Genomic DNA, 17,088 nt, shown 5'->3' on the forward strand with positions numbered 1-17,088 from the left:
CCACACAGGCTATCTCACTTACTTTTTGCTGATTCAATGTCAGGCAGGCATTCGTGTACAGGTTGCAATTCACACCTCCTCCCTTTTCTCCTCACAGCTTCGTTGTCCCTGCTAGTGTGCTACAAATCCGACCTTAATCATTAGTCTGACCACCCCATGAAGTTCCCTGAGTGGCCCTGCCTGCCCAGAAACTGAACAGAGGTCTGATCAGCCAGAGTGCAAACGTGTAGTTGTAGATGACATTTAAAGTAAGAAAAGTGCTGTTGCAAGTGAAACTGTCATAAAAATAAATCGCTATGAAAATGGCTGACCTGAGGTCAAATTAGAACGGGAGTCTGTGCTATCATAACAACTCGGCTGGTGCGGGAAGACTTGCACAATTTCATACAGTCTCATTTTTGCATTCTCAATATTGGACCCTCTGGCTGTGTGCGCGTAGATCAATCTGCAGACTTGTTTGTAAAGTGTCAAGTTACTACTGTTCACTACAGGTGCTTTCATTCATCATTGTATATAACTGTTCATGAGACGGTGTCAGTATTCACTTATGAAACAGAAATTAAATATAGCATTCAACAGATATTAAATCTATCTATCTCCCGTTACCACCACTGTATATCCCTGTGCCACGTCTCCACACCACATGTCCGTGACTTAGCTTTGTTCAGCCTCTTATGCATACAACAACATTGGTCCGACTACCCAAGGAAGCCAAGCTAAGTCTGTAAAAATGGCTTGACTGAGAGAAACAGGGAAAATAAACACTGATGCCACACACATAACCGAGTGTCTTGGGTTCTACTAACTGAGCTGGTTTGATAAGTTTAATAACAATAATAAACGGGACATGGAGACGTAATGCGAGTGCACTGAGCAACAACATGCTTATTTCATTTCATCTCCCAACAACAACAACTCTGTCCTACGGCAACTCTGAGGGGACACGCCACTCCATTGTGTTCTCTGGTGGGCAGCTGTGGCTCAGGGTTAGAGCCAGTGTCGTGTTATCGGACGGTCTCTGTTTGGGTCCCCCTGGTCTTTATGTCGAAGTGTCCTTGGACAAGACACTGAACACCAAACAACTGGTTGGCACCTTGCATGGCAGCCGCTGCCATCAGTGTATGAATGTAGATAGATAGATAGATAGACAGATAGATAGATAGTGACTTAACATATATTTATTTACATGGAAATCTTCAAAGATTCTCACTTTAACCAACAAGATAAAAAAGAAGAAGTATTTTAAGCACTTTGTGGAAGTTTTCCACAAAATAATTCAGCTATTCATAATTTAATGTGACCTGGGATGATCTAACCATTCAACACTTTACTTTAACAAAGAGATGTGAGCCCATTGGTTCAGCCCACTTCTATTCATTAACATCACATAAAAAAAACCTTATTTATGAAGGTAATTTAACTTTCTGCAGTGTGCGCTGAACAGTCTGCAGCAACAAATAAAACACTTCAATGTTAACCATCCATTTTGATAAACCCCTTATTCAGTTCAGGAAAAGACAATATGATAGTTAGGGCTATTGGTTTTTCAGAAATTATCAGCCAATATCAGCCTATAACAGATGTATCAGACACTTTGTATATGATATATGCTCATCTTTATTCCCTGATACTGATAGCTGCATTGGTCCCAAAATTGTTGTATTGTTCAGGCTTCAATACTTGTATGCTCCACTGATTAATGCATTCACATTCTCGCCTACACGCAACTCAGAGTTTCTAATTTAACCAACCTACATGCAGTAAAGTGTGCACATTTTCGCCCTCTCAAAATCATACGTCTCTTGACATAATCCAGGTGAAATGGTGTCACAACACAGTGTGTGTTCTTAGTGTCGAAGTGATTTGGCAGCCCCATGCAAAGACTGAGCTGAGACCCTGGAGGCGTGTGCAGAAACTGGAAGATACATTTTCACATGAAGAAACTCTGCCCACCCTGGAAAAAGTGATTTCAGCAGGGCTGACTGTTTGACTTAGCGATATACAGCATGGCACAATTCCCCACGATCGCTAATGAGCAATCACAGAGGCTCCTCTCATCCCCTTTAAAAGCAGCAGACAGTTGCTAATGAGCCGGGGTAAGAAGCCGCTGCCGAGGAGGGAACAGATTCTGAAAGGCACAAATATACAGCACCCCAAATATGATCCGAAGGGTATGTGATGCCCATTTTAAAGCCGGATTTACTATTTAATTGACACTGAGCAAACCATTAGCCGCTGACGGGAATTTAGATATTTTAGAAGACAGTGATGTCGGTAATGTTGCTGAATAGGACCCTGGTGCTGAAAACACACCACTGTGTATCAGTTCTGCCTTCAGTCTTCAAAACCAATCCGTCCCCGCCAGCAGGATTCCAGTTTGCCAATGCAAATAATAGCCTGGACAGCTCCAGAATCGGCACCCTGGACAGCGCTTGTGGCAATCTGAGCTCTTTGCCTACAATTATAGTAAATTAACAAGTAACATGTGCTCCAACAAATGTGTTTCTGTTTTGAGTTGATTATTACAAATGATTGCACTGGCTGCATTTGGTTCGCCGTATTTGTTTTCATTTGCTCACGATGACTGTGTGATAAATGCGTGGTTAGTTCCATGAGTTTGTGTCTTCTGCTTGAATAAAGAATGCCTTGGATGTCTCTGAATGTTAATTTAATATTAATATAACATTGAGTCTGTGTAGAAGAGTTTTCCATTTCAGTATGAATAGAAGAGAAGGTCGTGTACCTAAGTCTATTACATCCTGTTGCCGTTTTTGAAGATTAAATGATTAAATTGAGGCACTTTGGTTCTTTGACCTGCGTGTACAAAGCACATCCCTCAAATTAGAGACTGCAGATGGAACACACATTATTCCCGCTGATGTATGACGACTGCAGACACTTAACTGACTAAGAGGTAATTACCTTAAACATCCGACTGAGTTGTGAAAGACTGATCATTGGTAAGTTTTACCCATTTTTTAAAATTCAATACAGACCTTAAACGCATTTAAAATGTACTCTAAAATGCATTAAAATCTGGACTAGATGAACGTCTGTCAAAGTCAACAGAAAGGGTTTTTGTTTTGATGCAGCAGACGTTGCTGTGTGCACCGCACAAGCCAAGAAAACTGTTTGTTGCTCTTGCACTTGCAGTGAGTGCTGGTCTAAGCAGGTGGATATGCAAAAACAAGAACCGAAATTGCACTGGTAATCAGATCCAGGAATAATCCCGATACAAATGAGGTTCATTATGCCTAGTGTGCTGATCAGCATGCAATAGGAGGATTGTAGCCAAACTCAACAGAAAGAGAGAAGCAAGACATCGCATTATGAGCTACATATTGATTATGACGGTAAAAATCGGACTTACTCTTACAACTTGTTGAAATGTCTCTTGTGTCAATGGGGATAGTCAGTCTTTTTAAACATATCAAGTCATAAGCAAAAATCACTGATTATTGGCAGTTATGGTCTTTCGACCACTTCTTGAAACATGATCTCAACAGATGATGTTGATATGTTTGGTGAGAGACGAGCAAGTAAAGCAAATTAATCTCCCTCTTTAATTTCAACGCAACTGTAAAATCATTATTATCCACTTATTCAAAACTGTGATGCATTGTTGCCTAAATACCAAAATGCATACAGTGGGTTATACATGGCTGACAGCAGTGCTTGAAATAAATAAAAAAAAAAAATGCCTGTACTCTAAACCAGTGGTTCTAAATGTGAGGTCCAGGGACCCGCAGCGGGACCATGAGGGGATTCCAGGAGGCCCCCTGCAAAAAGGGGAATGATCGATTTTGACTTTTATTCCACCCATCACCAAATGGGGGTCCGATGCCTAATCTGTGTCAGTCAGGAGGTCCACTCAAAAACCAGCAGCCTAGTTACAGCATGCAGACACACTATGAACAGGAAGAAGGGGTTTCTGGTCTGGCTTGATTAATTAAACATTGGTCGTAGGATAAGATTATATTTTTTCTAGATGCAAACCTCTTTAGAAAAATTGATAAGTACAATGCATTTCACACAATGATGAGTCAGCCTCACTTTCTTGTCTCATAATTGTATTTATGGTTTTGTGGAAAACTGCTAGATGGAGGAAAAAACACAGTGTTCCTCAAAACGTATTGTTATTTGAACTACATTTTTTAAACAGAAGCCAAGACGGTGGGCATATTACAACAATAGATGGTTGAGTCTATTGTACAACTTTCCGTTCTGCTCTGATTTGTTGGTGTTACATTATGCAATTTTCTCTCAACCACATTAAAAACCGCTCATGTGAAGACACTGGATCTGACATACTGCCCGCCTACATTTCAAAATGTCTCACATACTACTGCATTCACTACTCACAATGGAGGCTCCTCCCTGACCAAACATGCAAACAGTATGTATCATTATTTTTAAGCGCTGTTTTTCTTTTCAAATGCTATTTACTTACACTTGCAGCAGTACGCCACAACGTGCTGCTTCTCCATCCTGCCAGGAATAACACTATGATCTGGAAACGCTGGAGCAACACTTCTGTTTTTGGCCTAATATATGAGATAATGAGTCTACAAAACCTGCCTTTAAAACCCCTGAGTCACAGCGAGCACACCATGAGTTTATGCCACAAAGATTCATGGGACAGCTTCAAAAGGCAACGCAAGCAGAGTTTGTTTATCTATTTAGCGCATTTCTGCACAAAGGCGGTTGAAGTTTACATAAGGAATACACAATACAAAATAAGAAAGCGCGTCATCAAACATTAATTAAGAAGACGAACGTAACAGGGTGAGACAAATTTGAGAGAAAGTGAAGGCACTTGGGGCTGCAGACTGTCAGTGGGTAAAATATGAGTCGTATGAGTTCACATCCCCCCTGTGACTGACCCTGTCGGCTGTCTCCACGTCGGCACTGTAACTCTGATGGCGCACCGCAGAGGATTTTACAAGCGAGAGGAAAAGTTTAAGCTCACATCCAGCAGCTGTCTGGATGAACTGGGCCACATTTGGCCCTACAGACCAGGGACAGTTCCAGGGTCAGTGGAGATCTGCAGCGTAGCCCTGAAAATTGTGAATGAGTCTGAGGGGTCATAAATTGTTGTTTTTTTTAATGATATTTCTTATTGACCACTTACATTTTTCTCCCCACTGTATCATTTATACTTTAATTATTTCATGCCATAATAATTTTAATTTTACCTATTCCATCAGTCCCAATATCATCCAAACTATTATACATTTACATATTTCTATTTCTGTATATGTATGTAAAGATGTCTGATATAAAAGTTATAGTTAAATTCACATTTTGTGTACATATCCATTTCCCTTTTTTTCACTCATAGTCCTTTTTTCTTATACGGTCTCTATACTGTGATGTTTCTTTTTTAGCAAGTGGGACATTTCTCCCTTCGGGGACCAATGAAGTAATTCTGATTCTGATTGCTGTTAAGTGTCCTGAATAGCAATCATTATGGACTGGTACAGAAAATTGTACATTGGAAATGAAAGTTAACATGCAGCTAACAGGGCCACTGTGACATTTCAATAGGAGGCCTGATTGACTTAATAACGATGATTGCATAGAGTATTTAAAGAACACTGAACCAAAAACTGCTTCGTTTTCTGTGGTGGTCCACTTGATCAGGACTGCATGCAGGAGATTCAGACTGCTAAAAGTGAGCATGTGCAGCTTCGATCATTACAAACGTTCAAATTGTGCTGGCTTGAATGCAATTTAAAAAATTCCTTGTGCATACTTAAATAATGCTACGCTGTTTTTTTTCTCCTTCCTCACACACATCTAACTCTTTTCCTCAAAAGTCCACGCCTTCACATTCTCAAAGGCTGACTTGAAGACATCTAATTTATTTTGTGCTCTCTCTCTTAAATCCTTTGTCATCAGTATATTTCCATACTGCCTCAAAACAAGATTCAGAGCTGTGGGCACAGTCCGAGCAAGTGCAGCCTCGGCTGACCTTTGCTTTTCCAGTTCAATTTCACAGTTAATTCAGTGAAGGAGCTCCAGACAGTGGTGCGGGTTCGTACTATTTCATTCATCCAGATTTCCTGTTTGGGGAAGTGTTGATTAAAGCAGAGCTGAAGCAGCTCTTGCCCAGATTCCAATAAGCCTCCCATCACTGTGGTCCGGCAGCAGCTTCACACTTGTTTACAGGCACAGAAGAAGAGGAGGATAACCTGTGTTATCAGGGTAACGTTCAAATATCAGCAGCACATTTGACAGAGGTAAGTCTGTCATCTTCTTGAAAAAAAATAAAAATAAATATAGTCGTATCATTACAGATTCTGTTTCTGCATTGCAAGGGCAACTTTTCTGAAATAAAATTGAAATGTGCAATCGCTGCATTATCTGTTTAACAATGCACTCATGTTGCATACGCTTCCAGAAAGAAAGGTGGACACTGAATACACCCTGCTTCAAAATTATTGTTTTTTGTTTGTTTTTGGGGATCAGGGTAATTGTAAACAGCAGGGTAATGATGATGACGATATGGCTGGCATCTTTACATGAAAAGTTTGACAGTAGGCAAACACTGTCCATTCTCCTTGACTGTGTTTGAGCACCAAGCGTTAATTACTTTTTCTTTATCGGTCAAAGGTGTTAAACAATGGAATGTGCTAGAAGATGATGTCAAAAAATCAGCAACACTAAGTGGCTTCAAGAAAAAGTATGTACATTCAATCGTTGATCAGTACAGATCAATACAGGAGGGTTGATAAAGGTCAGAGGCACGAATCAACAGACACTGTGCAGACACTGTGTTGAGACGGCATGTGAGCATAACGAATACCATTCTGTACCCAAACGATAATAAGGATGTTGTTATAATGTGTATCAACAATGTGAGATAACTTAGGTTATCAAAGGTCATAACAAAAGAAGTTGTTAGGTAAAAAAAAAAAAAAGAAAAGAAAAAAAAAAAAAAAAGAAAAAAAAAAAGAAAAGAAAATGTAAAATGCAAAAGACAAGAAAAGATCAGGATGAAGATTTTATCCTGTGGGTAATGGGGGCGGGACTTGAAAAGCTTTGGCTTCTCCCGCTTTTCCCTTTCGGCCATGTGTATTGTATTATTTGAACAATGATGAAATGTGATGTTTATGAATTGACATGCCCGAAATAAACAACATAAATAAATAAATAAATAAATAAATGACTTAAGCACAGAATCCACCTGTCGTCGCCCCACTGTCGGCCTGGAAAACAGTCTTGATCCGTGATGTTGCGGTTGGAGACGGGTCTCTGCTTGGCCAGCCTGAGTCCCATTCATCCTATTTCCATTCCCCGCGAGCAGACATCGGCCAGGATCCTTAAACCATCCATGCTGGATAAGCATGACTTTTTATTACGATTCTCTTCTTCCCTGGGGCGGTCCGGCTGGTCAGAATGGTTAAAAGACGCCACGGGCCCTGAGGATCTCAAAGTCTGTTGCTCTTAATCCAAATCCAAATGGAGCATAATTATGAGGAGTCCCCAGCCACTGCACTGCCATCGCCAGGGCATTCAAATATGTACAGCACTTACACTGTTCATCCTATCATGTGAAGGTAAACTCATTCACTCTAAATGGATAAAAGCAAGCACTCTATGTCCTTTTCTTTTCTTTTGTTCTTGATACAGCCGTCACTCATGATTCATGACCTCCTGTAGATGATGCAGAGGTTTAACTCATCATCTATCATCAGCTCGCTCCTTGACTGGATGCATGCCGGGCGAATGCGACAGTGGGAGCGGGACAACTTATAAGAGCATTTGCCTTCTGCTCAGTAATGTGTGTCCCGCTGAGGTACAAAACTAATTACTAAGTAATAACAATCCCCGGCGGTTGCTGCAGACACACACTCATCTATTGGAGAGATGATTAAGGATAGGCTACAATAGGAAATTAAAGGTCAGACACGCTTAATTTTTAATACACTGTGGTTTGGCTTGATTTAATGATTACTCCTAGCATTAATATTACAAGGATATTATGTACGATTTACTTGCAGTCACAGTCAAATGTAATAGAGAAAGTTTCAAAGTTCTCTCTCCTTTTTTTTTTTTTTTTTTTTTGTTGCGCGTGGAGAAAATGAAACAACCGAACAAACAAGTCAAAAATGATTTTCCTCTAATCCAGATTATCAGACTTCTTTCCCGAGAGGTTTTCAGAAAAAAACAAACAAGAAAAAACTGCCAAATGCTATTAAAATTCAGTGTTTCATTGCAGGTATGAAGTGGGTATTTCAGGTTAGACTCGTCAAGCTTGATATTGTGACGCTCACTACCAGGATTACTAAATTGAATTTAAATGGATGATATTGCAAAATTAAATCCCCTGCTCCATTATTTATCCCATAACAATGCTAAGACATTGACAGGAGCTAAAGCAGCCTCACACATTCAGAGCGTCTGTGTTTAAGATGCTAATTGTCTTGCAGATGTAGCCTGGGATCTCATAAACTGCATGGCCGAGAGGAAACCTGGACTGTTTATAAATGGTTATAATTATCCAGGAGATGCTGCAGTGCACAATTGTTGTCCCTTCGACAAAAGCGCCCAAGTTTGAGGTACACCTCAAACGCAACAACGCCCTCGACGCACACACAAAATGGCTAACCTGCCGATTAATCACTAGCGTAGAAAACAGCAGGACCTCGGGGACTGCGATGTTACAGATATCAGATCTATAAATCTAACAGGGACCTATAACTGGGGGGGCACTGAGGGAAAGCACATGATAAATGCTGGAGTCTGTAGTCATCTCTTCTCATAAACGCTGTGCCGGGATAAATTAATTGTAGCGGCTAGCAACATTCGAAAGAAAATAAAAGAATACAGAGAAGAGCTCATTACGGCGGCTTATTGAAGGACTTGTTTACTCTGAGACAGAGGCATATAAATATAAGGACAAAATGCTGTGTGCGTTTAAAACAGACTTTAACGGGCTTTCGTTTAATCCTACAAACTATGGGGGTGAATCGACCTGCAGGGTACACTGCGGAGAGTGCCACGAGACTCTCTTCATATATTAACTGACAAATGTAGAGTGTGTTGCTTGAGCTATTTTTGACAACAGATGAACCAAATATTAATTATGCCACAGAGATTTTGCTTGAGTCTCCTTTAGATAGCATATAGATTCCCAGGCCCTGTCGGTTTGTTTCAGGTGATCACTATCAATAAATCAAAGTTTTAAAAGTTTCTGCATGAACTTAGCTTATTATACTTTCTTCACCAACTCTCCATCAGCCATTTGTCAGACTTCTGTTATTATTAGTCATACAAGTCATCGCAGCTTGTGCAAGAATTAAAACTGGGCCTGTCTTTGATCCAGCCTGTCACATTGCATTCAGGTCTGGCAGAGCAAACAAAAATGTCCCGCAGGTCATGTCTCATGATTGTACAGCAGGGAAAAGCTGCTCGCTGCTCTCTTTGATGAATCCCAACAACATGGGATTTTGGCATGCTGGGCTCAGTCGTTTTCTGCGGCACAATAAAAAATACTTTTTTCATAATCTTACATGTTTCACAAGACGGAAAGGTCCACAACAGTTTGGTTCCTTTGGACTTGGTTCATTCATTGACAGGAGCAGAAAATGTGTTTGTATATGTGTTTGTATATACCAACATGAAGGACTGAAAGTGCCACCACTATCCAATGTCACACAATTATAATGAACATATGCTCTATGTCTTCTCTATTCTTGCACCATGCTGGTGTGAAACATTAAAACCTTTTCTAATTGTCCCTTTGGGAACATAAGTGGTAGGACATGAGAATCCCTGTTGTAGTTAACCATCTCACTGCTCACTCTGCTGAAACACATGCTAAAGGTCTGAAGCAGAACATCACATGGTTGTGGTCACTTGTGACAAATTGGGTTAGGTGGTATAATGAATGTCGCTATATATACCTAATGTGTCAGGTTAGCTCCTACACATTATTTCCCTTCGGCACTGAGAGAAAGGAAACCTTGTGAGGTAATATTTTCAACCTGAGAAGGCAATTACATGATATTCTTGACATTCAAGTGATTTAACACTGCACCAAAGTGACATCGCCTTGTTCCTTTGGCAAAAAGTGATAATGAGTTTGTGTCTGGGGCAGTTCATAGTCATGCTAGAACAAAAATGGCCTACAATTAAATGATAAAAAGCAAAAAAAAAGAATAATCATTTTTTAAACAAGCTTGTTGTGTCCAAACTCTTAACCTTGAACTCTGAATATAGTGGGTTGTTCAAAAGCCCTCCTCATGACGCACAGTCAAAACCATTTGTCCTTGGCTGTTACCATTGGTCTACGCACCTTGTCCAATTGTCTTCAGTTTCACAAAATCCCATCCTCTAATTAAGGAAGCATTTCCCAAACTCATGGCTGTGTCCTGTCTCTGGCCGTGTGTTCTTTTAAGAAATCCTAACACAAACTGTAAACTCTGTTTAATGTACACAAGACTGCCCGTGTCCACTACAACAGCTGTCTTACTTCACTTGTGACTGGCTAGGTAGCTTGCTGTAATGGACATTAAAAAATGCACATTCAATTTTAGCTTTGAGTTGGAGACAACAATTTTGTTGGTGGATGAGAGGCTATACATTACGTCCAGAGATTAAATTGGGCCGGAGCCCTCCGGAGCTCAGCTCCGCCTCCTCACCTCGTCAGTACAGCCAGCAGCAGCTGAGCTCCCTCTGCTTCAGTGTTTCATTGTAATCATGGATGTAACTACCATTATATGACTTTTTAAAATCATTCATTTGGATCCCCATCAATACATCAGCCTGTTCACTCAGCGCTGTTTTCAGAGCGCTGTGCCAGAGCTTCATTACTGAATCCGTTCCACTCGTTTATTGAGATAAAACCTGAACCAATGAAACTCCAGTCCATGTTTTCACTGCTACCGGCATCTTCTCGCATACCGCGCAAGTGCAGGCAGGCAAGCACGCACACACGGTGCTGCTGACGCACAGAAGATGGGAGAAGTAACTGTCACAGCAAAATGTTAACTTTGTTAATTTACTTAAACTAAATGTCTGTATTTTTCACCTTTTTGTTTCTGTGATGAAGTCTCTACATAGCTAATGCTACGTTAGTAAATTGTGAAAAGATGAGGAGGGCGAGTAGTTTTCATTTGATTAACCGCCCTCCTCATTAGCTAAACATAAATGAGCTAATGCTAAGTTAACGTTAGCTAATCAAGTCATTCCGCCGCAGTCTCTCACAGAAAGACTGCCACCGCCACCGCCGTAGCCATAGCCTTCTGAAAACCTATGGGAAACACAGCAAATAGTGAGAAAATTAGGAGGTGGTTAGTTTTCGTTTGATTAACTTTATACCAGGTCTGTTCTTGGCTGCCAGTCTCATGGTTTGATGTGTGCTCCCCTAGACAATTTCTCTTCTGGATATTTCATTTATAAACTGGATCATAACACTGATATTTTACTCTCTGGCTCTGGGTGAATTTCCAGTTTCATAGACTGTTACTTTACAGTCAGTTGTACTTCAATTCAATACTGGTATTTACATTCAGTTTAAGTTGTTCTGATTATAAACATGAAAGAATAGATACTGCTCACTAAATAATTATCACTCCACCACCTCTCCTGACATCTAGGTTCTAATTTGTAAGTCAGCGACAGATGCAGGATACAGGGACAGTGCAGAGATCCTTTGCTGTGGTGAGTAATGTAATGAAAGGGATAAGACAGTTTAAAATAATTTGTCAATGGGAATACTGAATGGGAAACATTTCAGTCAGGGTGCCCTGTCTGACCTCTAAAGTTAGGAGAGCATCACTTACCGTATTTGACAATTAGGAACCATCTTATGCTAGGCTCACTTTCAAACTGTTAATCAACAATGGATTCTTAAATTCAATGTGATTTATTTGTAAAGGCATAGATCACCAAAAAAAATAATTGAAATACCTGGGTTGTGAAATTAGTTTCTGTGGGTTGGGATTTCTGTTAACTACTCCCATGGACAGGTAGTGAGGTAGCCTACTTCAGGACAAATGATGAAAGGTGTATAGCAGTGTGGATGGATGCTTTTGTAAACTGGTTTAAGACGCTTGGCTAGTTATGCAACACATCACATATGTTCACTGCCAGTTTCCTAGTGTAGCATAATTCTTTATAATACCATAGCTCATGTTTGATTTATTCATTCAAGTATTTGAGTCAGTGAGACTACCATATTTGCTGGTAGACTCATACTGTAGTTGTTTGATTACCCAAACTGATTGTGTCTATTTATTCAGACGCCCTATGAACATAATTTTGACAATGAAGCGGACCTTGAGAGACTTTTTCACGGGGTATGTTGAGGTCATTTTGACAAATAATAAAAATGATATTGAAATCCATGTTTAGAATTAGTAATCATGATATTTTATGAATTCAACAGTAGTACAGTCAGGAGCAGCAGCCGAGGCTTAGCCCCAGCCCCCAGCAGCAGCAGCAGCAGCAGCAGCAACAGCAGCCCAGGCTTAGCCCCAGCCCCCAGCAGCAGCAGCAGCAGCCCAGGCTTAGCCCCAGCCTTCAGCAGCAGCCCAGGCATAGCCCCAGCCTTCAGCAGCAGCCCAGGCATAGCCCCAGCCTTCAGCAGCAGCCCAGGTATAGCCCCAGCCTTCAGCAGCAGCATCAGCAGCCCAGGCTTAGCCCCAGCCCCAGCAGCAGCAGCAGCAGCAGCAGCCCAGGCTTAGCCCCAGCCTTCAGCAGCAGCATCAGCAGCCCAGGCTTAGCCCCAGCCCCCAGCAGCAGCAGCATCAGCAGCCCAGGCTTAGCCCCAGCCCCCAGCAGCAGCAGCATCAGCAGCCCAGGCTTAGCCCCAGCCTTCAGCAGCAGCCCAGGCATAGCCCCAGCCTTCAGCAGCAGCCCAGGCATAGCCCCAGCCTTCAGCAGCAGCCCAGGTATAGCCCCAGCCTTCAGCAGCAGCATCAGCAGCCCAGGGCTAGCCCCAGCCCCCAGCAGCAGCAGCAGCAGCAGCCCAGGCTTAGCCCCAGCCTTCAGCAGCAGCAGCCCAGGCTTAGCCCCAGCCCCCAGCAGCAGCAGCAGCCCAGGCTTAGCCCCAGCCTTCAGCAGCAGCAGCAGCAGCAGCCCAGGCTTAGCCCCAGCCTTCAGCAGCAACAGCCCAGGCTTAGCCCCAGCCCCCAGCAGCAGCAGCAGCAGCAGCAGCAGCCCAGGCTTAGCCCCAGCCTTCAGCAGCAGCCCAGGCATAGCCCCAGCCTTTAGCAGCAGCAGCAGCAGCAACCCAGGCTTAGCCCCAGCCCCCAGCAGCAGCAGCAGCAGCAGCAGCCACCCAGGCTTAGCCCCAGCCTTCAGCAGCAGCAGCAGCAGCAGCAGCCCAGGCTTAGCCCCAGCCCCCAGCAGCAGCCCAGGACTAGCCCCAGCCCCCAGCAGCAGCCCAGGACTAGCCCCAGCCCCCAGCAGCAGCACAGGACTAGCCCCAGCCCCCAGCAGCAGCCCAAGACTAGCCCCAGCCCCCAGCAGCAGCCCAGGACTAGCCCCAGCCCCCAGCAGCAGCACAGGACTAGCCCCAGCCCCCAGCAGCAGCCCAGGACTAGCCCCAGCCCCCAGCAGCAGTACAGGACTAGCCCCAGCCCCCAGCAGCAGCAGCAGCAGCAGCAGCAGCAACAATCTGCCAATATGCTGGACTTTGGGACAATATGAACATTTCAAAACCAAATTCCCTTTCATATTTGCTTCAAATCAAGCTCTAGGATGTGAGGTATGTAGAGATGCAGGTTCACCAGGGGTTTTAAGGTCAGGTTCCAACAAACATTCATTTTCCTCAGAATGGCAAAATGCCAAAGTCACTCCTTATGGCAACACAAAGGAAAAAAAAATGAAATCGCTAAGAAAAAAACTACATGACCACAAAACATCACACAGTCACAAACTGGCAGAGTCAATTTGTCAGACAAAAGCTGAGAGTCCATTAGATACCAGCTTTCTTAGAGCACAACAAGAACAACTGAGCACCACAGAAAGAGTCTTCAGAACGGCATATCACATTGCCAAAAATAATAGACCATTCTCAGATCACCCTGGCCTTATAGATTTGCAAAGAATCAATGGACTCAACATGGGAAGAGTCCTGCATACCAATGTTTTGTGCACAGATATTGTACATTTCATTGCAGAAGACATGAAAAAAACCCTGATGGCGAGTATCAGGTGTATGAGGCCCAAGGTGTCTATTCTGATTGATGAAAGCACTACAGTTAGCAAAAAATCTTGTTTGGTTGTATATATGCGAGCAGCTGTGCAAAATTCAGATCCACTTACCTTTTTCTTAAATGTCATTGAGCTGGAGCAGACTACAGCAGATGGCATAACTGATGCATTGCTCAACTGCCTCATGGACAATGGATTAGACAATGACTTTCTAAAGGAATGCTTCCTTGGGTTCTGTTCAGATGGGGCATCAGTGATGCTGGGTAGAAAGGCAGGGGTGTATGCAAAGCTAAAAGTGAAATACCCTGACATTGTTGGCTGGCACTGTCTCAATCACAGGCTGGAACTTGCAGTTGGTGATGCAGTAAAGTGCTGTACTGAGACTAATCACTTTAGAAGTTTCCTAGACAAACTGCATAGTCTCTACAGCCAATCTCCAAAGAACCTTAGAGAACTAGACAAAGCTGCAGAATCAGTGGGAACACAGTTGCGCAAGATAGGTTGCGTTTTAAATGTAAGGTGGGTAGCCTCCTCCTACCGAACTGTTGAGGCTGTGTGGAACATGTAGTGCTCTGCATAAGCACTTCATAAGTGCTAGTCAAGATGTGGCTAGAACCTCTTCAGAGAGGTGCATGTATGAAGGGCTAGGAGAAAAACTGTCCTCTGCAGACTTCATTAAAAATCTGGGACTTATGTTTGATGCCCTAGAGGAGCTCAAAGACTTGTCTGAAGCATTACAAAACAGGGATATCCGTTTGTCAGAAGCTATGAAAAAAATTAAAAGACAGGCTGACATTTTTTCAGCAATGAAGGAGACAAATGGGCCACACTATGAACTTGCTTGTCAGGCTGTTGAGGAGGATGTATTCAAAGGGGTGACAGTGAGAACAGGTGGGAGACAAACAATGATTCCACCCCAGAAATTCTTTGATGCTTTGAGTAACAGTATGCTTGTCCAGGATGGCCACAGAGGAGGAAATAGAACTTTATGAACAACTTAATGTCCTGAAACCTGAAACCTGGCCTACTCCTGTACCCGTGCTCTTCGGAGAACTGGAATTAAGACAGCTATGCAATCCTCTGAGGGTAAATCACTCCACTGTAAAACAAGATTTCAGAGACTTTAAGGAAAATGAAACCATGCCACTCAGAGGAGGACTGGTCAAACTAAAACAAGTAGCAGATACACTGGCTGTAAGCACAGCAGAATGTGAAAGAGGATTTTCTCTTATGAACACTATAATTTCACCTGTTCGGAATCAGCTTAAAATTCACAATCTGTCCTGCTTGATGTTTATAAACCTAGTGGGTCCACCATTAGAAATGTGGAACCCAGAAAAACATGTAAAGAAGTGGGTTATGACGCGGAGGTCGGCAGACCATACAGGATGTAGGAAGAGACAGGAGGGGCAGAAACTTGAACTGAATCCAATTTGGAAAGTGATGAATTAAATTGTCTGCTGATATGTGGTTTGATGTTTTATGATGTATGTGTGAGATGTAAATAACTATATGAATTGATGGTGAGGTGTAAACAATGCAAATAATTGATGTGTATTGATGAGATGGAAATAAATGTTGCTAATATATGAATTGATTATGTATATTGTGAATACGTTTTGTAGATTGATTGTGAAATGTAGGCTTAATAAGTTACCAATATGTGAATGTGAGATATAATCAAGAAGGCCATAAGATGATAAAATATGTATTACGCTGATGGTGCAAGGTAAAAAGAAAAGAATATTTTGAGAGATAATTGCCGCTGAGTGAAGAAGGGCTCCCCCTCCTTACAAAAGCCAATTTAACCACTGGTTATATCCATGGACAGCCTACACGGTACTGGGAATTTAGAGATAGCAGGCTTATGCCAGAGTTAGCTTCTTAAACAGACCAACATTTATGTTTGCTTCTCCAACAGGCTAACATCAGTGTTAGCTTCTCCAAGTCGGCATTTTGACAAGAAAGGATCCTGAAGTTCGATTTGTGACTCAGAAAGTTGGACACACTTCACCAACTTCAATCTCAAAATCCAAGATGGCTGCTCCATGCATCAACAGCTTTGAAAGCTGTAGAATGTATTATTATGAGCAGTTCTGTCGCATTCGTCTCATTGAGTCAGTTTTAAACAGAGTACTATCCATGCTCCATCTGTGGACCTTTTGCTTCAGTGTTTGTAGGCACAAGAGTGGCTGACCTGACAACAACTGGTTTTCTCACTTCTTGCACTGGAAATTGGTCATTTGGGTCTGACTTCTAACTTCTAAGGTACATGGAACACACCGCAGTGTCAGTATCAGTGAGAGCTTCTCCAACTAATACGGTTTGAGTAACATTTTCATCATATGATGAAGGTTCTCAGTCAACCGGGTCTTGGTAATTTTAAGTGCTGTATCACAGGCAACTAGACTTGATTACTAACTGGAGGGGAGTTTGAAGGCTTTTCACCATATATATATTGTGTGTGCTCATGTTGTTCCTCTCTTCATAGTCATTAATATAGCCTACAAACCAAACAACAGTTATATTTAGGCTATGCCAACATAAGCTACCTAACTCAGGATATTCCTCAGTTAGGACAGTTCTGTAGTAGCAAGCTGTTCTCCTATCCACATAGATTTTCATTACATTTAGTAAGGAAACATGTCTCTGTTGTACCAACATCTTTATAATGAGGCTCCTGGTCAAAAGTTTATGCCATTACTAAAAAGTTACAGAAAGTCAGTCAGACCAGCCAAACTGAGAACGTTGAGTGGGAGAATGCACTGTTCACCAGGATCCACTCCAAGGAAAAAAGCCCTAACAAACACATCCAACTTGGTTAAATTCTCCATTGTGTCCTCCATCACCCCTTCACTACGACAAAGTTAATGAAAGTGACTGTGTGATGTGTGTCATGTTTTGTCCAGTGGAGGAGCA

At 42.3% G+C, this 17,088-nt stretch overlaps 1 protein-coding gene across 1 annotated transcript in view; it reads left to right on the top strand.

Moving 5' to 3' along the window:
* The window catches only part of LOC115591588 (putative protein TPRXL), a 34,576-nt gene extending 20,914 nt beyond the window's left edge, over positions 1–13,662 (top strand). Inside the window, exons 2-3 of the mRNA XM_030433719.1 lie at positions 12,401–13,186; positions 13,228–13,662. Of these exons, the coding sequence (XP_030289579.1) occupies positions 12,401–13,186; positions 13,228–13,662 (1,221 nt within the window). The remainder of the gene's footprint in view (positions 1–12,400; positions 13,187–13,227) is intronic.
* Positions 13,663–17,088: the final 3,426 nt, after the last annotated feature.

The sequence above is a fragment of the Sparus aurata genome, chromosome 11 (genome assembly GCF_900880675.1).
Source record: "Sparus aurata chromosome 11, fSpaAur1.1, whole genome shotgun sequence".
Taxonomy (NCBI): domain Eukaryota; kingdom Metazoa; phylum Chordata; class Actinopteri; order Spariformes; family Sparidae; genus Sparus; species Sparus aurata.